We start from the raw sequence: 23,389 nt of genomic DNA, 5'->3' as shown, positions 1-23,389 counted from the left end.
CTCAAGTCTCAACGCCGAGAGCATGCAGAAATCAAGCGCAGGCAGTGGAAAGAGCGTGCGGCAAACCAGTCCCACCCACCCCTTCCCTCAACGACTATCTGTCCCACCTGTGACAGAGTCTGTGGCTCTCGTATTGGACTGTTCAGCCACAAAAGAATTCACTTCAGGAGTGGAAGCAAGTCTTCCTCGATTCCGACGAACTGCCTATGATGATGATGCACATTGCTGGAGTCACATCCTCATCTAGCCCCGACTCCCGCAGTATGTTTTTGCGATATTAATGGATCTCCTCTGGCATAGCTCATGGATAATGACATATGAATTGGGTGCATAAATAAATAATATTTTCCTGACCCACTGCAGGTAGATAAGAATAAAATAAATCTGTGCCTCTCATGTATTTCTGTTGCATAAATAATTAATCCATGCACATAATATTCTGTAATTGCATAAGTAATTAAATGAATGTGTTACTTGCATAGCAGTTAAATAAATCTATGCATCATAGTTGCAAGCGAAATATACAATATATAATATTGCAGGATAAATTCACTGATGTCACAATCCAAGTAGGGATAGGAGTAGGGCTACAAAAGTGTAGAGCAGATTCTGTAACCAGTGCTCCCTCGAAGCATGGCACCCCACTGGGAATGTGGGAGCACTGAATATACCTTTACATATGAACAATATACAAATTAGAAATATATGTGCTTTAATCATATGAATGTAATTATTTATAAATATAAATGTCAATTATAGAATTGCATTAAATTACATAAAATTATATAAAACTAAAAGCTCCCAAATGGCTGCTTTGCTAGTTCTATGCTCATCATCAACCTTGAAAGTACATTCTTGTTTCCACCCATGACTCAGGATCATCTCCAGCACTGAGGCTGAATATTTTGTGCAATAGCTCATTCAACACTTCCACTTTCTATCCTAATGTTGCTACATTACTTGCCATTCAGGGCTACGGCATCAAAAACTTCAGCTGGCGTCTTTCAACCAATAAGCTGCAAGTGCTACACAGCCAGACTCTTCAGAAATGAAAAATGAAAGAAGAAAAGGCATTTTAACATATCCGCTTTTCTCTGATTCTATTAAAATGCTTACTCATCTTTAATCCTTTAGTTGGAAGAAGCGTCCGGCCCAAAACCCGACTTGTCTGTTCTTTCCGCAGATGATGGCTGAACTTCCGGGGGAAACTTTACCCGTCAAGAACGGGTAGTTTGGGATGGGTAATTAAAATGACTGAATTTGACATTGCGACCGCAACCCGGCTTAACCCACCTGCTTCAGTTTAACGGAGGTTTGTTTGGATGTCAGTGAGCAACTTTAGTGCCGGCAGGCGGGTAATTATTGCAGCAGTTAAGGTCGGTAGAACACATTAATGAGGTGTTTTTCAATTGAATTTTACTTAGCTTTAAATTTATCGTGTTCAGCACGGGTTTCCCGAGGCTCAGGAAACTGACCAGTGAAACGGAGACAGGATTGAGCTGCAATTCAGGTGGATATTTAAACTTGTGATTGTGCCATCTGAATAAAACCTCACTGATTACAGCTGTGTCTCAGGCCCCTCTGACAAATATTTGGCAGAGAGTTCTTGTGTGGATATAGCTTTTTCCTAACTTTGGAGGCTATCAAACTGACAAGATCACGATGGGAGGGGCCTTGGATGTGTTTGACAGCACATCAGAAGATGAAGACCATCACCATCTGTGGCAGTGACAACATGCTGTGGTGGGATCAGCACGTGCACAGGAGAGAGGTGCGCAGGAGGGAGGTGATTAGGAGGGAGGTGCGTGGAAGGGAGGTGAACAGGAGGGAGGTGCGCGGGAGGGAGGTGCACGGGAGGGAGGTGCGCGGAAGGGAGCTGCACGGGAGGGAGGTGCGCGGGAGGGAGCTGCACGGGAGGGAGGTGCACGGGAGGGAGGTGCACGGGAGGGAGGTGCACAGGACGGAGGTGCACAGGAGAGGGGCCGAGGTCGCAGGAGGCACTATCCAAGTCACAGGGTTTACAGACAGAGGCTCAGCTTCTTTGATCTCTTGTTAGAGCAGTGCTTCCGCAGGCTGAGCTTGTCACATCAGGTGGTGGCAGATAACTGCAGCCTCCTAGAAGAAGACGTTTTCCCTGCTGGACTTGGCGACCACGCATTACCAGTAGTGAAAGTCACCAAAGCCCTCAATTTGTTTGCCACTGGGGCGCTAGCGGAAACATCTCGAGGGTCTCACAGTCGGCTGCACATAAATGCATAAGGCAGATGATGGACAGATTGTTTGCCAGAGCTGGGAGTTGTGTAAACTTCCCCTGTGATGACAATAGCCAGAATGAGCAGGAACTTAGATTTGTCTCTCTGGCTGGATTCCCACAGGTACAGGGTGCCAGTGATTGCACACACATGCAATCTCAGCATCACCACAGCAACCAGAAGTTTTTATAAACCACTAAAATATTCATCCATCAATGCACAGCTGGTGTGCAACCACAAGAAGAAGTTCCTCCAGGTGTGCACCAGATTCCCTGGGAGCTGTCATGATGCATTCATTACAGTGGCAGCCCAACATTCCAGGCCTCTTTATTTAAGATTTCCAGGCTTAAGGGCTAGCTCGTAGGAGACAAGGAATACCCTCTTCAAACTTCACCTATGAAGAACCCCACTAATGAGGCACAGGAGAGCTACAACCACCAGGTGTGTCATTGGAATGTTGAAGATGCGCTTCAGGTGCCTAGATAGGTTTGGAGGCGTCCTTCAGTATACATCAGCGAGGGTGTCCAGAATGATAGTGGTGTGTTGCATCCTGCACAACATTGCACAGCAGAGAAGATTGCAGGTCGAGGAGGACGAAGGGTCTCATCACACATCTTTGTATGAGGAGAACCTGGGGGATGAGGAGCAGGAGGAGGAGGATGAAAATGGGGCAGACCAGACCATACCAGCCGCTTACATGGCTGCCCAGGATGCCAGGGATTCGCTAATATTGCAAAGATTTGAAGATTGACTCACACAGTAAAACATAAGGAATGAATTCCTGCGGTCCGCTCCCACCACCAGCATCACCTCCCCCTCCCCCCCGCCCCCCCCCCCCTCAACCACTCGTCCATCCATTGCACATGCGCCCAATGGGTCCCATCATGTATTGACATTCACCATGAAACAAGTGAAAGGGCGAGTTGTCACTCGGGATGCAATAAGGGGCAAGACATGGAAGTGGTGCTAATCAATAAATTTTATGTAGCGTTATAAAATGGAAACTTAACATAACACTTTGTCAAACACCCATGTGCATACCCTTGGTGAATTTCAATTTCTTTAACTTATGCTTCCTATCGCTTCTAAGTGCTGTAACATTAGTGGCTTCAGCAGAGGTAGAGGCAGGCTGCTCAGATCCCCGCCCTGACTGCTGAGATGCTTTTGGCCTATGCCCTCTGGGATTTGGAGCCCCTAAGGGTTCTGCCAAACAATGGTCTACTTGCACCTCTGGAGGGGAAGACTCAGCTATTGGGAGACAAGGCAGTTGTTGGGTACTGGCTGAGGGGGTGCGGGGGGTGGCAATGGGTGAGAGGTGGGAGTGGTTTGAGTGGACACAGAGGACACAGTCTAGGGATAAGGGGTAAGCCATTTAGGACCGAGATGAGGAGAAACTTCTTCACTCAGAGAATTGTGAACCTGTGCAATTCTCTACCACAGAAAGTTGTTGAGGCCAGTTCATTGGATATATTCAAAAGGGAGTTAGATGTGACCCTTACGGCTAAAGGGATCAGGGGGTATGGAGAGAAAGCAGGAATGGGGTGCTGAAGTTGCATGATCAGCCATGATCATATTGAATGGTGGTGCAGGCTTGAAGGGTCGAATGGCCTACTCCTGCACCTATTTTCTATGTTTCTATGTTTTCAGTCATTGATGAAATTAAGTCAGAATATGTGTGTCAAAGATATTTATAATTCTGTCACCAGCTCTCTGCGAGCTCCGCCTCTCCATCTCCAACAGAGAAGGACCCAGATGTGCCAGTTATTTCCAGTGCCTCCTCCTCTGCATCAGTGAGCTGAACTATTTGTGGCGGGCCACCTACAGTCCTCTCCCTCTCCTTTGCGTTTGGCACTTTTTCCTACAATGGGCAAAAAAACAGACTTGTGAGTGTGTGAAGGTGAGGTATTCAGGCAATGGTGCAGTGCATTCAGTGAGGGTGACTATGAGACAGAAGCATCACATTGCATAAGGATTGGGGTGAGTGGCAATGGCGGATGGCTAAAAAGGGAGGTGATGAAGTGCATAGAAAGTGAAGGCTGGGTGCTGTTGAAAGTTGAGTGGGTGTGAGGAGTGATGTGATGGAGAATGCTTGGCAAGACAGAGTGAAAGGGAACGGGGCTTAAAGCACAGGATGTATTTGAATCAGCAAATGTGCTCACTTTTCCTGACCTGGTTAGGTCATTAAACCACTTCCTACATTGCATCCAAGACGTGGGCACAGCTCTCCGGCTGCTCACCTCCTCGACTACCTCCAACCACACCTTCTTGGTGAGAGCAGCAGGTTTCTTCCTTCTATTGCTGGGGAAAAGTATGTCCCTCCTCCTCCTGACTGCACCCAACAGTAATTCCAGTGATGCGTCATTGAATCTGGGGGCTGTCCTTGCTCTAGGTCCACCATCCATCCTGAATACTTCCAATTTTCATCTGTGCACTGTCCCTTTAAATACAGTTGGGCTCACGTAATGCCACTGCGCAGGTTGGAGACAGGAAACCCGGAAGTCAAAATTAATTGGTAAAATTCAGTTGCGGTCGCAGATTCTGACGCACTAAGTTGACTTCCTCGTTTCCCCTGCGTAATTCCATCGCTCCTGCCCGGAAGCTGTTTTCAGATTGATATCGGGGCCCCTCTGTGTTTCCAGCATTCTCCGCCTCTCTATCAATGACTATTAATAGGTGGGCTCTACCTGTGGCTTAACTAAATGAAACTAATCACAGCTGAAGCTATTAGAATCAGAGAGGTTTGAGGCTCAAAGAGAAAGCCATATAGTACTGGACAACCACAACCTAAATAATTTTAAATAAACTATAAAATTACGTTTCCAATAACTGCTGTACTGCGCATCAGTTAAAATTTAAAGCAAATAATCAACATTACAAAGATAGACTTACGGTACAATAGCATCTCTTACAAACTTCGAAAGTGGTTCAGTGATCATCAGTGTAAGGACTTGAAAACTAAGTTCCGTCATGCAATTGTTCAGCTCTCCACAGTTATCCTCCAAACCAGGCAAACCAAGTGACGTGAAAAACTGTTCATTGTTCTAAAATTAAATTAGATCAATGATTAGTACTTTGGAGTTCTTATGCAACCAGCCACTCCTTAATAAACTGTCAAATACATTACCTACCGTTCTGAGAAATGCAATATAAAACAGAGATGAGTAACTGTTGGCAAACTGGAAGGCAAATAACTTTATTATCAGAGCATCATTGTAATCGGTCTGAGTCCTGTAGTTTTCTACAGAGAAAAGAAAGAATGAAATAAGCAATTCAGTGATACATAGCTGTTGTGTATGCAATAACTGTTAGACTGAGTACTGTTTAACTCCAAGAGGTATAGAAACATAGAAAAGAGGTGCAGGAGTAGGCCATTCAGCCCTTCGAGCCTGCACCACCATTCAATAAGATCATGGCTGATCATTCATCTCAGTACCCCTTTCCTGCTTTCTCTCCATACCCCTTGATCCCTTTAGCCGTAAGGGCCATATCTAACTCCCTCTTGAATATATCCAATGAACTGGCATCAACTCTCTGCAGTAGGGAATTCTCTGAATGAAGATGTTTCTCCTCATCTCAGTCCTAAATGGCTTACTCCTTATCCCTAGACTGTGTCCTCTGGTTCTGGACTTCCCCAACATCGGGAACATTCTTCCTGCATCTAACCTGTCCAGTCCCGTCAGAATTTTATATGTTTCTATGAGATCCTCTCTCATCCTTCTAAACTCCAGTGATTAAAGGTCCAGTCGATCCAGTCTCTCCTCATATGTCAGTCCAGCCATCCCGGGAATCAGCCTGGTGAACCTTCGCTGCACTCCCTCAATAGCAAGAACGTCCTTCCTCAGATTAGGAGACCAAAACTGAACACAATATTCCAGGTGAGGCCTCACTAAGGCCCTGTACAACTATAGTAAGACCTCCCTGCTCCTATACTCAAATCCTCTCTCTATAAAGGCCAACATACCATTTGCCTTCTTCACCGCCTGCTGTACCTGCATGCCAACTTTCAATGACTAACGTACCATGACACCCAGGTCTCGTTGCACCTCCCCTTTGCCTAATATGACCTTGGCTCTGCTTTATTAGGGCCCAAAAGTGACTAATATACAAAATGGCTGGGCTATTATACTTGGGCTGCACACACATGCGTGCAGCCCAATGGCCTCCAACAGTGACGCCATCTAGTGGCTAGTGATCCAAAAAGTACATACATGACAATACCCACTCTGAGATATTAACACAGTCTTTTACAAATTGAGACGGTCCGGTGTTTTACGCTCCCGGGTTGACCGTCTCAGTTCAACTCCAGCCTTAGGTGAGTGTTCAGAGTCTGTTGTGACTGGTGGCTGGGTGGCTGACCTGGTGGGAGTGGCAATGGCCATGTCAGGGATTGAAAGTCCATTTTCATTGAACATGTCAGTGATTGAAAGTCCCGATTCACTGATGACCACTGAGTCCTCTGATGACTGGGGGTAGGTTGGTTAGTCGTCGATTGTCTCCTCCGACTGTTCCGGTTCGTCTGTGTGCCGCAGCTTTGTCTGAGCCATACGTTTCCTGCATGTTTGCCAATTTTTGAGCTTGACAATGAATACTCTGTTGCCCTCCTTGGCCATGACAGTACCAACGATCCATTTGGGACCCTGACTATAATTCAGAACATATACAGGATCATTTACAGAAATATCGCGTGACACAGCTGCGCGATCATGATACCCTTGCTGACTTTGTCTTCTATATTCAACATGATTATCAAGTCAGGGTGTACAAGAGATAGCTTGGTCTTAAGACCTCTCTTCATCATTAGTTCAGCAGGCAAGATCCCGATAAGCATGTGTGATCTTGTCTTGTAACTCAGCAGTATGCATGACAGGCGGGCCTGCAGTGACCTTTGGGTTACTCGCTTCATACTCTGCTTTATGATTTGGACAGAATGTTTTGCTTGCCCATTGGATGCAGGTTTGAATGGTGCTGACCTTACATGTTTGATACCATTCAGTTTCATGAACTCTTGAAACTCCTGATTGGTGAAGCACGATCCCTTGTTGCTAACAACGATGTCAGGCAGACCATGTGTCGCGAACATGACACTGAGATTCTCAATGGTAGCTGTGGATGTGCTGGATGACATGATTATACACTCGATTCACTTCGAATATGCATCCACCACAACTAAAAAAATCTTCCCAGAAAGGGACTTGCAAAGTCTATGTGAATCCTGGACCATGGTTTGGACGGCCAGGACCACAGACTCAGTGGCGATTCCGCTGGTGCTTTGCTGAGCTGCATGCAAGTGTTGCACTGATGCACACATGATCTAGCTCAGACTCAATTCCCAGCCACTATATATAAGATCTGGCGAGGGCTTTCATCATTACAATGCCGGGATGTGTGCTATGTAGCTCACATACAAATTTCCCTCTCCCTTTCTTGGACATAACAACACGATTGCCCCACAGTATACAATCCGACTGAATAGACAGTTCGTCTTTGCGACGAATGTAAGGTTTGGTCTCCTCGCACATTTGCTTGGGTATGGCGGACCAATCACATTTGAGGATGCAACTCTTCACCACCGATAAAATTGGGTCCTGGCTGGTCCAGATCTTAACTTGTTGAGCCGTGACAGTAGTTTCTTCACTCTCAAAAGCATCCATAACTAACAATAGGTCCGCTGGTTGTGGTGTTTCCCACTCCGGTGTGGGCAACGGCAGAAGGCTCAAAGCATCGGCATAATTCTCGGTGCCAGGTCTATGGCGAATTACATAATCATAAGCGGATAATGTCAGCGCCCACCCCTGGATGAGGGATGAAGCATTGGTATTGATACCTTTGTTTTCAGAGAACAGTGAAATGAGCGGCTTGTGATCTGTCTCCAGTTCAAACCGAAGTCCAAGCAGATACTGATGCATCTTTTTAACCCCATACACACAGGCTAGTGTTTCTTTCTCTACCATGCTGTAGGCTCTTTCCGCTTTACACAAAATTTTTGAAACATACGCGACTGGTTGAAGTTTACCCGACTCATTAGCTTGTTGCAGTATGCAACTAATTCCATATGATGAAGCATCACAGGTCAATACTAAACATTTACATGGGTCATAATGTACCAGCAGCTTGTTAGAGCAAAGCAGATTAGTGGCTTTCTCAAAAGCTCTGTCTTGAGATGCACCCCACACCCAGTTGTCGCCTTTTCTTAGCAGCATGTGCAGTGGTTCTAATAAGGTGCTCAACTTAGGTAGGAAGTTACCAAAATAGTTGAATAGATCCAGGAACGAACGCAGCTCTGTCACATTCTGCGGCTTGGGTGCATTCTTGATGGCCTTGGTTTTTGCGTCCGTGGGCCTGATGCCGTCAGCAGCAATTTTCCTCCCCAGGAATTCGACCTCTAGTGCCATGAAGACGCATTTCGAGCGTTTCAGTCTGAGTCCCACTTTGTCCAGACGATGTAGAACTTCTTCCAGGTTGTTCAGATGTTCCTCGGAGTCACGACCTATGATCAGGATGTCATCTTGGAACACAACGGTTCTGGGAACGGACTTCAGTAGACTCTCCACATTCCTCTGAAATATTGCTGCAGCTGAGCGAATTCCAAAAGGGCACCTGTGATAAATAAACAGTCCTTTATGCGTGTTAATGCACGTAAGCCTCTTCGACGTCTCGACCAACTCCTATGTTATGTAGTCCGACGTCAAGTCCAGTTTGGTGAACGACTTCCCCCTGGCTAGCGTTGCAAATAAGACATCAGCCTTCGGTAATGGGTACTGATCCTGTTTCGAAACCCTGTTGATCGTAGTCTTGTAGTCTCCACAGATTCTGACTGTGCCATCACTTTTCAGCACAGGAACAATGGGGCTGGCCCATTCATTAAATTCAACCGGTGATATGATCCCTTCACGCTGGAGTCTGTCCAGTTCGATTTCATATATTGAACTGCCCGAGCTTTATGATGGACGCGTCTTGCATCCGAGTCCACGTGGATCTGCACCTTGGCTCCTGTGAAGTTGCCGATGCCTGGTTCGAACAGCGAGGGGAACTTGCTCAGTACTTGGGCACATGTATCTTTCTCCGACGACAATGCCTTGATGTTGTTCCAATCGCATCTGATTTTTTCAAGCCAGTTCCTGCCGAACAGCATTGGGCCATTGCCTGGGACAATCCATAGCAGTAACTCGTGAACCGCACCGTCATACGACACTTTAATCGTGGCAATGCCAATCACTGTTATGAGTTCTTCGGTGTACGTGTGCGACTTGGCATTGACTGGACTCAGCTTGGGCCTCACAGCCTTAGTATCCCACAGCTTGTCGAATGCCCTCTGGCTCATTATCGATTGACTCGCCCCTGTGTCCAGTTCCATCAATACCGACACCCCATTAAATTTCACGTTGATCATTATCGGTTTGCTCTTAGTTAGGAACGAGTACCGTCCATACACTTCCTCCTCTGGTATCTCGGATTGCGTATCTGGATCCGCGCTAGTCTGACTCACATCCTCCACGTGGTGTGTCACAGCACGCTTGCTCATCTGCGGACACTTGTGCTGGAGATGCCCCACTCTCAGACAGCCTTTGCAACTATATTGCTTAAATTGGCACTGCTGCTGCTAGTGATTTCCCCCACAACGCCAACACGGAGAAATCGGATGCATTCCTGCTGGCGGACTTTGGGCAGCCACAGGTTTCGCGTACGCAGTTGGGTAGGCCCTGCCATGTGCTGCTGTGCCAAACGCCGAATCAATCATATTTATAGTACTTGCCGAATTTCGATTTTTCACTGATATCTGCTTTAGACTTCGATCCATTGTCATGCATGACTAAGCGATCGTGATGGCCCTATTCAAGTCCAATGTCTCCACCGCCAGTAGTTTACACAGGATCACCTCGTGGTTCATGCTGATTACAAAGAAGTCCCGCAGCATGTCTGCCAACACAGCCCCGAATTTACACGGTCCCGCTAGACGTCTCAGGTCGGCAACAAATTCTGCCGCATTCTGGCCCTCTGAGCGAACATGCGTGTAACATCTGTATCTCGAGATGATGATGCCTTCGTCTGGCTTAAGGTGGTCCTGTACCAGTGTACACAATTCTTCATACGTCTTCTCTGTTGGACTCACAGGCAGGAGTAGATTCTTTATCAGAACATGAATTTTTGGTCCGCAACCCATGAGGAACCCCGCCCGGCGCCGATCTGTGTCGCCGACCTCCTCCATTTTGTTGGCCACGAAGAACTAGCTCAAACGGCTCACAAAGTCTGCCCAATCTTCTCCTTCCACGAATCGCTCCAACAATCCAATTGCGCTCATTTTTGCATGCAAAGGTTCTTGCCTCGTCGCCAAATGTTGTGTATGCAATAACTGTTCGACTGAGTACTGTTTAACTCCAAGAGGTATGACCTTGGCTCTGCTTTATTAAGGCCCCAAAGTGACTAATATACAAAATGGCTGGCCTTTTATACTTAGGCTGCACACATGTGCGTGCAGCCCAAAGGCCTCCAACAGTAACGCCATCTAACGCCAAAAGTACATACATGACAATAGCAAAGTGCTTTGGGACATCCCAAGGATGTGTGTTTAGCTGCTATATAAATGCAAGTTCCTTTCTTCTTTCTAAACATTAGTCATCATCATCATAGGCAGTCCCTCGAAACGAGGATGATTTGCTTCCATGCCAAAAAAGGATTAAGTTCACAGGTGTTCCAATGAAGGACCTAAAATTCCAGGTCCTGAGCTACATCCTGAGGGGTGGAAGATGCCTGTGCGTGGATTTTTTTAACGTGTGGTGGCCGTTGCACACCAGCCACCACACGGGCTTGACAGAGCTAGGTCTTGGTCCAGTGGCAAGGATTACCCAAGACGACTGGAGACCTGCTCTGCTGCATGGACTTAGCGCGCACACATATCGCGGTGTGGGCTGGCCCGTGCTGCCCCTGGGCCCCTGGCCCTGAACTCACGCCGCTTCTGGGCCCCGATCACGTCCCTCCACTGTCCCTCGCTGCTCCTTCGCCTCGACCTCGCCGCTCCTGCTGTATCTCTCCACGCTCCAATTACCAACCTGGACCTTGATGACATCACTCTTCTCTGACGTCGCAGCCCGTGTTGCTCCCTGAAGTGATATGCCTTCACGCTGCTCCCAGGGCCTCCGCTCAACACTCCTTTTATGGCCCCGACCTGCCGCTGGTGTTCTCACGCAGGTCAGGGCCTCCACGATTAGCATCATCTTAGTGATTACATTAGTGTCAGCTGTGGCTCAGTGTGAAGCACACTCGCATGAGTCAGAAGTTTGTGGATTCAAGTCCCATTCCAGGTACTTAAGCACATAATCTAGGCTGACACGCCAGTGCCGTTTTTTGGATGAGATGTTAAACTGAGGTCCCGCCTGCACTCTCAGGTGAACGTAAAAGATCCCATGGCACTATTTCGAAGAAGAGCAGGGGAATTATCCCCGGTGTCCTGGCCAATATTTATCCCTCAACCAACATAACAAAAACGGTTTATCTGGTCATTATCACATTGCTGTTTGTGGGAGTTGCTGTGAGCAAATTGGCTGCTGCATTTCCCACATTACAACAGTGACTGCATTCCAAAAGTACTTCATTCGCTGTAAAGCGCTTTGAGACATCTGGTGGTTGTGAAAGGTGCTATATACATGTAGGTCTTTCTTTTTTTTTGTCTTCTGGTGTCAGTTAGTGTTAATATTATTGGGTAAACTCACACTGTGAGTACTGACATACAGCCACACTAATGTTAACACGCCAATAGTCTTTAAATTATTTATGATTCCCTTATTCAGCCACTATAACATTGGCTTTGCTAGTTTTCTTCATAGGGATGTGCATCCTTTTCACATTCCTTCGACCTTTACATTGTCCTCTGGATTTGTGCTGGGCTCTATTTCGCTCCCCGTTATTTGAATAATATTAACATTTATAGATAACATTATGTCCCATGGACAGCAGACCAGTGTTAAAACACTTGAACAGTAAAAATATATAACTACTTACCCCAGTCAGTCATTTTAACTGCGATTATCTTGTACACCTAAAATTAAAATAACAATTGTCAAATTCTTTAATATATTTTACATACTAGAACATTGAAGTTTTATCCCATTAAAGGGTCATTTCAGATTATTAAAATTAAAATATCAAAGAGCATTGAGGAGATTAATACACAAACCCTGGCAGCGGGTCTATGCGGTATGGTTGAATGATACACCGCTTTTTCACCTCAGAGATCTGAGTTTGAGGCCCAGTATATCTGATATAATAAAAGTTATCATTCTCTAGTGGCTAAAATGATGACAGTTTCAGCAGTCTGTGTCCAGTTCCTGTGTATGAGTGTGAGTCAGCAGCATAAAGGTGCTTATAATTTGATAGTGGCAAGGATAGTTGTTGTGGGAAATAAAATATCTTACATCAGAATTGTAGGGAGTACTCTTTATGGCAGGGTGCAGTGAATTTTATTCTGCAGCTACACCTGACCTGGGTGTGCTTGATGCTAAAACTAGGTGCAAAAAGTAGAAAAATACATTTCTCTTTTTGACAAATACTGACTTACAGACATAAATAAAAAGTAGCAAATTTAGCTTTAATATCCTTGAGGAATGGAAACTGTACCAAAAGATTAATTTTTATGGAAAAAAGTTAGTTGTGATTCTTGGCTGATAACCTGGCCTATTCCTTTAAGGCCACCGGTCAAGTGGTCTCCTCAGGAATCCAGGACTTTTGCAGCTGTTTGTAAGGCATTATTGAATCTGCTTCCACCACTCTTTCAGACAGTGCATTCCAGATCACAACAACCCGCTGCATTATTTTCTTTTCCTCGTGTTGCCTCTGGTTGTTGTGCCGATTACCTTAGATCTGTGGCCTCTGGTTACTGACCCTTCTGCCACTGGAAACAGTTTCTCCTTACTTGCTCTGTCAAAACCCTTCATGATTTTGAACAGATTAAAGTGTCTTACGTAGCAGGATTTCGTATCACTACTGTTTGCAATAGAAGAAAGATTTTCTGGCATCTGTTTTAATAAACATAAGCGTGACTTTGCCTTTGTAACCCATTCCCCAAATGACACAGATAGATCTTGAAAACTTCAACTCAGGCTTTACAAGTAACAATCTAGACATTTTTGAGATTTGAATTTAATTCGTAAATATGGTCAAATAACAAGCAACAGCAAAGATGTGACTGAAATTTGGCACAGTTACAGATCTTACTCAGTTTTCACACCATACAAAGTTTTGTGATTTTATGCAAAGCTATTTGTTAATTATCAGGAGTCAGGTTGCTTCTATTGAAGCATTAGATCAGCCTTATCAAACATAATAACCAATAAACTTACTTTTCTCAGGACTGTAATGGACAACGCATTGAGTAATGAGCTAACCAAAGTAGTTAAGAGAAAGCTCTCAAATGAGTTAGCGGTCGTCACTCGAAGTCTGGCCCAGGTTTTATAAATTACCACTGCCAAGACACTGATGAACACACAGCCCACCTATATATAATGCAAAAAAGAAAACTGTGTTTTTGTAACTGATATAATTATATCATCCATTTTTATTACTTGAGTTCAAAATTGAGTTCAGCTCAGATATATAGATGCACAACATATGTATACATAATTGAACTCCTGCAAGATACCGGTAATTATAAGCCACTAGAATTTAACCATACCCGTTGATCTCTATTGGCATTTCACATGCTAAGTTGGAGAATATGGTCAACATTTAGGGCAACCCAATATTGCAGAGGAAGCTTCATATAGGCATTATTTGAATACGTAAATTTTGAATACTGTGTCAGGCGAGGGCTCTGGATCAATGCACTTTTTAATTTTTTTTGGGTGATTGGTCACTTTAAGGGGCTGCATGGCCCATTCAAAATACCACGCATGCATGGTTCTTCCTATTTAAAAGCCAGTGAGCTGGCTGTGTGGGAGCTGTAGAGCACGGTGCGGCCACATGGCCGCACAGCTTAAAGGGAACATTGCCCTGGATACCTATTTTTTTGCCTACACCAATATGGCGGGTGGCGAACCTTTAGCTCATAAGGAGTATGCACTTCCTGCCCACCATATTAGAGGCTTAAGGGGCCGATTAGCACTCGAAAAATGGGTGCTGTGCAGTCAAATTTCTAGGCCAGAGATTTTTGCTTCCCCAGTTAATACCCCACTGCCTAGAGATCTTGCCAGACTGCTCAATCCCCTCCACCACGGCTCCCGTTTAAAATAGTTTGCCTCATCACCCTGTTAACAGTGTTACATAGTTTGCCAGCTCATGCCTCCGGTCCCAGCCCCTGCTTTGATTGATGGCTTCCCTTCATAGCTCAGTTTGCTGCCCTTTACTGAATTCTTTCCACAATGTCTATTTCTTCTCAAATACTGGAACAGACAGAGAGGGCCTTGGCTTATTACCTCATCTCAAACATGGCGCCTTTGACAATGCAGCACTCCCTCAGTACTGCAATTTATGGAGTCAGAGAAATCCATCTCTTTTATGATAAAATATAACTAACTGACTATACTCCCTGACTGACTATTCCTCACTGGCAGAAGTCAGTCTTACAGTAACATTAATAGCAGCGGTGATATCCACAGTCCCGACGGTCTTATCTTTCAGATTTCTAGGTGGGCTGGGGAGTTTGAAGCAGGGTAAAGTCACATTTTGAAGAGTAAAATCAAGAGAAAGGAGAGATTGAAAAGAAAAAGAAATATATCTTCTCTTTCAAATCAACTGCTTACCATTACAATCCCTACTGAAAGGGAAAGCATCAATTTCAGCCGTTGTCTGGAGACTGAGTAGACAGCTTCAGGTTCACCCGTGATTGGATCCTACAAAATTAATGAATATTAGGACAAGTCAGAGAAGATGCTCATTTTACACACCGACAGGCAAGTTTGTTTATTTTCACAAGGGAGGCAGTGTAGATAGCACTGAGGGACAGCAGCTTCAGTAAGAAACACAAGTGAAAAACTAAACACTGCTAATTGCCTCTGAATTTTAAAAACAAAAATCAAAAACAGAAAATGCTGGAAATATTCAGCAGGCCAGGCAGCATCTGTAGAGAGAACAAAGACAATGTGGATTTTGACAAATTTCCACACTCCAAATGTTTTCTCCACAGATGTTGCCTGACCTGCTGAGTGCTTCCAGCATTTACTGTATTTGCTCTTAATGATACCTGTATAGACTGAACCTTTTGCTCCTCCTTTCAATTTTTTTTATCCTGAATATTTAGCGTATCTGATCTAATTTTTTTGTATGTCCAATAAATTATTATTCTGAAAACAGATTTTGAAGCGAGATATTTGTCATGGTGATTTTCGTCTTCACCGCCTTGGTGATAATTTAGCCCTTTAAAAAATAAAAATTAGGTGGGTTCCATAAAGACCCAGCAATCCACTACTACCCGTGCTGTCCACAATCCATCTCTCATTCACTTGCCATCATTCTTTCTGCCAACTCTGTTACTTGCTATTTATCTTCTATGGTCACTGGCACGTACTGTCACACTTGCCCTTGTTCTGTCCACTATTCACAAACTTTGCTTTTGGACTGCCTACTTTCCCACTCTCCACTTTTCATCTCCTCGTTTGTCACCTTTCTCTCTGTGGCCTCCAGTGAGTTATTCCTCATGCAGCCTTTGAGCTGATGTGTTAAGCACCTAACGTCATTCAGTAGATAATTCCAAAGGATATCACCATTTTCCATCACATATTCACATATTACACATATATATAAATGAAATACACACCGGTTCTGTTCCATAAAATTCAGGCCTGACTAGTTCATCATTTTCATAATTTTCAACATCCCACTCGTACACTAGTTCTGTATTTCTCCTTTTCCACGTTTCCAAAAATATCGTCCCTGGAAATGAAAACATGTCTTTACTCATCCAGCTTAGAATTTTACAAACAACTATAGTGTAATGCACTATGTAGAAGTGCACAGTCTATTAAACGGTAGAATAAAGATGTTCAAGCCCACGATTGTCCACACATTCTTCCTAATCTCTGTCGGGGTATCAAGGAAAAGTGAAGAATGGAGAATAGGCAAAAATATGAGGACCAGCCAACTTGCATTGCTCTTGCACACATTCCAGTGGATGCCCCATGAGTAGTATTGGCAGGTGCTTGGGAGCAAGTTGCCTGCTTATTCTCTGCTTGTCACAGAGAGAACAACAGTACAGGGTATGATGGAAACAGAGCCATGTCATGCCTCAAATGTTACATAGTTTTTGTATGACTTTAGATAAAACAATGCATTTTAAAATTGACTTTGGTTTGCTGTGTCTAATTGACCTCTGGGGAAGTTACCAGCAATTTGGAGCTGTATAGAAGCAAAACAGTCTAAATTTACAGTTTAAACCAAATGGGGGTCGGCGGGGGTGGGGGGGGAGATCAAAACATCAGGGAGCAGGCAAATCAAATACAAAGGAATCTGGATAGGTTGGGAAGGTGGGCTATGAGTGTAAAATGCCATTCAATGTGGCTAAATATAAGGTAACAAGACTAAGGAAGGGAAATAAACGGTGGGAATATAAACTAAATGGCTTTGGGCTACAGGAAGATTCTGGGGTTGTTGGGTGGTAGTTCACTGAAACCACCAGTGTGTCAGAAGTAAGAAACACTGATTGGATCTTGGAATGTATAGCCAGATGGATAAGCACTAATCCCAGGAGATGATAATGAATCTGTGCAAGACAATGGTATGAACACACTTGGAATACTATGTACAATTTTTGTCACCTCCATACTACAGCAAGGATATCTTGGCATTTAAGGCAATGCAGAAACTGTCACCTAGCTTAAGGCATCTGAGATATGAAGAGAGATTGAACAGCCTGACATTGTTTACACTGAATAGGAAAGACACAGAGGAGATATTATTCAATTACTCGTGATTCTTAAAATTAAACTCTGACAATATTTTTTAAGATTGCCATAAACTCCAGAAGCAGAGGGCATGGGCTCAACTACTTTATGCAGAGGGTGTTCAACTTATGAAATGGGCTGACTGTTAGGGGATGAAATTGCCCCTTTTTATAGGCCTGTTAGCGCCTCTGGGGGGTGCTAACGGGCGCAATGGCGTTTTTTGCCCGGGGGAGGGGGCCGCTATTGGCTCCCAAGAAATTGACCTGTAGGTTTGAGGGGTGCTGTCCCGGCAGCGGCGTGCCCCCTGACTAGAGCCCCGGGCCAGTGCACAACCGGTGATGACATCATCGCCTTACGCACCGACCCCTCACCGCCCCCGCCGACCCTGTGGGGGTGGTGTGGATGGATGGCAACGCCAACTTTGCGGGTCACAAAGCTGCCGGACATCCTCCGTCGGGACGCCCCTTAAAGGGGAGGTCTTTAGCACCCCAGGCCGCCATCTTTATTTGTTGGCCGCTCTTGGGAAGTCCCGGCCCCAGAAGGTTATCGTTCCCCAATCGAGTCGAGGGGCAATTTCTAGCCCTTAGTCTTGTTGCACACTATTCCATTAATGTCACACATAAGGGTGCAAGTTTCATTTCATAGGAGATATGGTCTGTTTATCGGAAATGTTTTTTTGTTATAAGTGCTGGGTGAAAGTCTGAATTGTAACAAATGGTTAGAAAATGCAGCATTTAAAAAAAGAGCTAGTTCATCTCAGCTGGATTCAGTGATAGAGATGTTACAATTGGCCCTGAGTTACAAAGGAGAAAAATTAGTGGATGCTTCCTGCTCCTATTAGCTTAGCCAGTGTCCTCTCCTGGACAGAACGCATTGGTGAACATTGAGGGAGAACCAGACTAGGCTTGGCCTGCCTCCCCTCCCCCCCATTTAAATAGCTTGTCAACATTCACTGTCACAAGTGAAGAATGATCACTTGGGATGAGGTTCTCCAGGTGGGAGTGCCTTTGAAATGAAACCACTAGCAAGCATTAGCATAGTCAGGAGAGAAAATTGTGGGAAGAATCTAGAATAATTATCACTTTTTCTATCATGTCATTGTGAATCACATATCTTTCTCCAAAATATCTATTAAGTGTACATTCTGATCAAATACTTGTTTTTAGATTAATTAATTCAATGTTAAATATTCTGGTTAACTAAACACTAACTTAAAACACAGTGGGGCTACAATTCTGCACGAGGTTCCATTGGTCTCCCACAGTAACTACTAGCAGGCAAGCAGAACTGCCAGGGAAACCACCATTTATCACATTTTACTGTGGGTTCCACCAGTTCCCCTGCTGGAGTTACAGCAGGAGACCAGAACTGCTGTGGAGATTCTGGGTCATCCTGTTTAAGTTCACAGATTTTGAAAGCTTCTGAGGGTATTCACTCAACTAAGCACACCGATCCTAGTTGCATCTGCACCATTGTCCCACCAAGGTAACATATTTCACATCCACTTATATCCTATTTAAGGGGGAAAAAACAGTAACTGATTTTGCGTCAATCATACCTGTAAAAATTCACTCACTGAACACATTGATTTCAAATGCAGCTTGATGAAAGATACAGCTGCGATTAGCTGGCAAGAACAATGTGCATTTCAGTGGAATTTACTGTCCCCCACAGATAGAGTTTATGTAATGCATAAATACTTCAAATTATATTTTCCTTTTCCTGCAGATGTGATTTGTGATCACCTTATTTTCTCCCAACTACTATACAGTATTGTAGTGTTCAGAGGATCCTTACCCCATAGACAAATGAATAGTCCAAATAATGGTGTAGCAGCATTGTCAAAGGAAGACTTGATTACATTAAAGATATCATCTAAAGGGACTCTATGAGGAAAACAGAATCAGTGCGAGAAACAATAAAAATTCCAACAAAACAAAAGCAATTGGCACATTTAAAATATTCTATTTTATTTGTTTCATTGACCTCTGGTTGTGAATATATATTGTGTAGCAGTGAGTAAAAAGAATAATTACCCTCCTTGGGTAATTCAGAGACTGATGGGACTGAAGGTTGATAAATCTCCAGGGCCTGATAGTCTGCATCTCAGAGTACTTAAGGAAGTGGCCCGAGAAATAGTAGATGCATTGGTGGTCATTTTCCAAAATTCCATGGACTCTGGATCAGTACCTATGGATTGGAGGGTAGCTAATGTAACCCCACTTTTTAAAAAAGGAGAGAGAAAACATAGAATTATAGACTGGTTAGCCTGACATCGGTGGTGGGGAAAATGCTTGAATCAATTATTAAAGATTAAAAAGCAGCGCATTTGGGAAGCAGTGACAAGGTTGTTCCAAGTCAGCATGGATTTATGAAATGGAAATCATGCTTGACAAATCTTCTAGAGTTTTTTGAGGATGTAACTAGTCGAGTGGATAAGGGAGAACCAGTGGATGTGGTGTATTTGGACTTTCAAAAGGCTTTTGACAAGGTCCCACACAAGAGATTAGTGTGCAAAATTAAGGCACATGGTATTGGGGGTAATGTATTGACGTGGATAGAGAACTGGTTGGCAGACAGGAAGCAAAGAGTGGGAATAAACGGGTCCTTTTCAGAATGGCAGGCAGTGAATAGTGAGTTGGCGCAAGGTTCAGTGCTGAGACCCCAGCTATTTACAATATACATTAATGATTTAGATGAAGGAATTGAATGTAATATCTCCAAGTTTGCAGATGACACTATGCTGGATGGCAGTGTGAGCTGTGAGGAGGATGCTAAGAGGCTGCAGGGTGACTTGGACAGTTTAGGTGAATGGATAAATGCATGGCAGATGCAGTATAATGTGGATAAATGTGAGGTTATCCACTTTGGTGGCAAAAACAGGAAGGCAGATTATTATCTGAATGGTGACAGATTAGTGAAAGGGGAGGTGCAACGAGATCTGGGTGTCATGGTACATCAGTCACTGAAGGTAGGTATGCAGGTACAGCAGGCAGTTAAGAAAGCAAGTGGCATGTTGGCCTTCATAGCGAGAGGATTTGAGTATAGGAGCAGGGAGGTCTTACTGCAGTTGTACAGGGCCTTGGTGAGACCACACCTTGAGTATTGTGTGCAGTTTTGGTCTCCTAATCTGAGGAAGGACGTGCTTGCTATTGAGGGAGTACAGCGTAGATTCACCAGACTAATTTCCGGGATGGCAGGACTGACATATGAAGAAAGACTGGATTGGCTAGGCTTATATTCACTGGAATTTAGAAGAATGAGAGGGGATCTCATAGAAACATGTAAAATTCTGACGGGATTGGACAGGTTAGATGCAGGCAGAATGTTCCCAATGTTGGGGAAGTCCAGAACCAGGGGTCACAGTCTAAGGATAAGGAGTAAGCCGTTTAGGACCGAGATGAGGAGAAACTTTTTCACCCAGAGTGTGGTGAACCTGTGGAATTCTCTACCACAGAAAGTTGTTGAGTCCAGTTCGTTGGATATATTCAAGAGGGAGTTAGATGTGGCCCTTATGGCTAAGGGGATCAGGAGGTATGGAGAGAAGGCAGGAGTGGGGTACTGAAGTTGCATGATCAGCCATGATCATATTGAATGGCGGTGCAGGCTCGAATGGCCGAATGGCCTGCTCCTGCACCTATTTTCTATCTTTCTATGTTTCAATTGCCCAACCTGTACAATTCTGAGACCAGTCAAGTTGGCAATTCCAGTTGAAGCCTTGGGAGACTTGTGGCACGATCTTCAACATCTGCCTGAAATAGGTGCGAAGTCGGTGGAGCAGTCACACTGCCCGCCCAAGTCCAGCCATTTTCACTTTGGGCCTCATTTGGACCTCAATGAGCTGCAGGCACCAAAAACAGGCACACTCCTATGGCACCCGGCACCATATTGCCTCGGGCGATATTTAGGCATCCCTGGTAAGTATTCGATGTCTTGCATATGCTAATTAGGGGCCTAATGTCTGTCTCATGGCTCCGCTCTGAAATTCAGCAGAACTGAGCGGACCATGCACCAGGCATGCTCTTCAGTTTTCCCGGGTTGCTCTGCAGCCTAACCAATGGTCCTTGAAGTGCATAACGGGTCCGTAATTGGGAGATCTCTCTTAATATAAGAACATAAGAAATAGAAGCAGGATTAGGCCATTTGACCCATCGAGCCTGCTCCGTCATTCAATGAGATCATGGCTGATCTGATCATGGACTCAGCTCCACTTCCTTGCCTGCTCCCCATAACCCTTTACTCCCTTATCGCTCAAAAATCTGTCTATCTCCGCCTTAAATATATTCAATGATCCAGCCTCCACAGCTCTCTGGGTCAGAGAATTCTATAGATTTACAACCCTCTGAGAGAAGAAATTCCTCCTCATCTCAGTTTTAAATGGGTGGCCCCTTATTCTGAGACTATGTCCCCTAGTTTTAGTTTCCCCTATGAGTGGAAATATCCTCTCTGCATCTACCTTGTCGAGCCCCCTCATTATCTTATATGTTTCGATATGACCACCTCTCATTCTTCTGAACTCCACTGTGTATAGGCCCAACCTACTCAACCTATCTTCATAAGTCAAACCTCTCATCTCCGGAATCAACCCAGTGAACCTTCTCTGAACAGCCTCCAAAGCAAGTATATCCTTCCTTAAGTACGGAGACCAAAACTGTACGCAGTACTCTAGGTGTGGCCTTACCAATACCCTGTACAGTTGTAGCAAGACTTCTCTGCTTTTATACTCCATCCCCCTTTCAATAAAGACCAACATTTCATTTGCCTTCCTGATTATTGGCTGCACCTACATACTAACTTTTTGTGTTTCACGCACAAGGACACCCAGGTCCCTCTTTATTGCAACTCTTTGCAATTTTTCTCCATTTAAATTATAATTTGCTTTTCTATTTTTTCTGCCAAAGTGGATAACCTCACATTTTCCCACATTATACTCCATCTGCCAGATTTTTGCCCACTCAATTAGCCTGTCTATATCCCTTTGTAGATTTTTTGTGTCCTCCTCACAATTTGCTTTCCAACCCATCTTTGTATCATCAGCAAACTTGGCTACATTACACTCAGTCCCTGCATCCAAGTCATTAATATAGATTGTAAATAGTTGAGGACCCAGCACCGATGCCTGCAGCACCCCACTAGTCACTGTTTGCCAATCGGAAAATTACCCATTTATTCCGATTCTCTATTTTCTGTTAGTTAGCCAATCCTCTATCCATGCTCATATATTACCCCCAACCCTGTGAACTTTTATCTTGTGCAGTAACCTTTTATGTGGCACCTTATCAAATACCTTCTGGAAATCCAAATACACCACATCCACTGGTTCCCCCTTATCCACCCTGATTGTTATATCCTCAAAGAACTCCAGCAATTTTGTCAAACATAATTACCCTTTCATAAAAACACGCTGGCTCTGCTTCATTGAATTATGCTTTTCCAAATGTCCTGCTACTGCTTCCTTAATAATGGACTCTAGCATTTTCTCAACGACAGATATTAGGCTAATTGGTCTATAGTTTCCTGCCTTTTGTCTGCCTCCTTTTTTAAATAGGGGCGTTACATTTTCCAATCTGCTGGGACCGTCCCAGAATCCAAGGAATTTTGGTAGATTACAATCAATGCATCCACTATCTCTGCAGCCACCTCTTTTAAGACCTTAGGATGTAAGCCATCAGGTCCAGGGGACTTGTCCGCCTTTAGTCCCATTATTTTACTGAGTACTACTTCATTAGTGATAGTGATTGTATTAAGTTCCTTCCTCCCTATAAACCCTTGATTATCCACTATTGGGATGCTTTTAGTGTTTTCTGCCGTGAAGACCGATACAAAATATTTATTCAATGACTCTGCCATTTCCCTGTTCCCCATTATTAATTCCCCCAGTCTCATCCTCTCGGGGACCAACAGTTACTTTAGCCACTCTTTTCCTTTTTATGGGCCCAAGTTTCGGGCCGCGCCTGGAACGGCGCAGCCCCGACCTGGACACCCATTTTTCGCGCCACAAAAGTGTGCCCAAAAAAAACTTACAGATTCTCCGGCTCCCTGCTGGTCCTCTGGAGTCGGGCGCGGCACAGCACGAGCTGTAGGGGGCGGAGCCAGGTCCCTGCGCTGAAAACAATGCCGGGACCTCTGCACATGGACGCTACAGTGGGCGCGCATGTGCAGTAGCTCCAGGCGCCCAAAACTGTGTGGGAGGGGCCTGAAGCACGCAGCCCCTAGCCCTGGCCGAATGGCCTCACTGGGTCTGTGTGCATAAGGCTGCCTCCCACGCCC

The 23,389-nt window shown here is 44.6% G+C and overlaps 1 protein-coding gene across 1 annotated transcript in view; it reads right to left on the bottom strand.

Moving 5' to 3' along the window:
• Positions 1 to 23,389, bottom strand: part of LOC139274638 (anoctamin-7-like) — a 126,625-nt gene that overhangs the window by 16,277 nt on the left and 86,959 nt on the right. The window contains exons 9-15 of the mRNA XM_070891316.1: positions 18,917 to 19,005; positions 15,997 to 16,112; positions 14,984 to 15,073; positions 13,586 to 13,738; positions 12,249 to 12,285; positions 5,381 to 5,490; positions 5,142 to 5,293 (exon numbers count right to left, since the gene is read on the bottom strand). Of these exons, the coding sequence (XP_070747417.1) occupies positions 5,142 to 5,293; positions 5,381 to 5,490; positions 12,249 to 12,285; positions 13,586 to 13,738; positions 14,984 to 15,073; positions 15,997 to 16,112; positions 18,917 to 19,005 (747 nt within the window). The remainder of the gene's footprint in view (positions 1 to 5,141; positions 5,294 to 5,380; positions 5,491 to 12,248; positions 12,286 to 13,585; positions 13,739 to 14,983; positions 15,074 to 15,996; positions 16,113 to 18,916; positions 19,006 to 23,389) is intronic.

The sequence above is a fragment of the Pristiophorus japonicus genome, chromosome 10 (genome assembly GCF_044704955.1).
Source record: "Pristiophorus japonicus isolate sPriJap1 chromosome 10, sPriJap1.hap1, whole genome shotgun sequence".
Classification (NCBI taxonomy): Eukaryota; Metazoa; Chordata; class Chondrichthyes; family Pristiophoridae; genus Pristiophorus; species Pristiophorus japonicus.
This window is presented reverse-complemented; position numbering and strand designations above follow the sequence as displayed.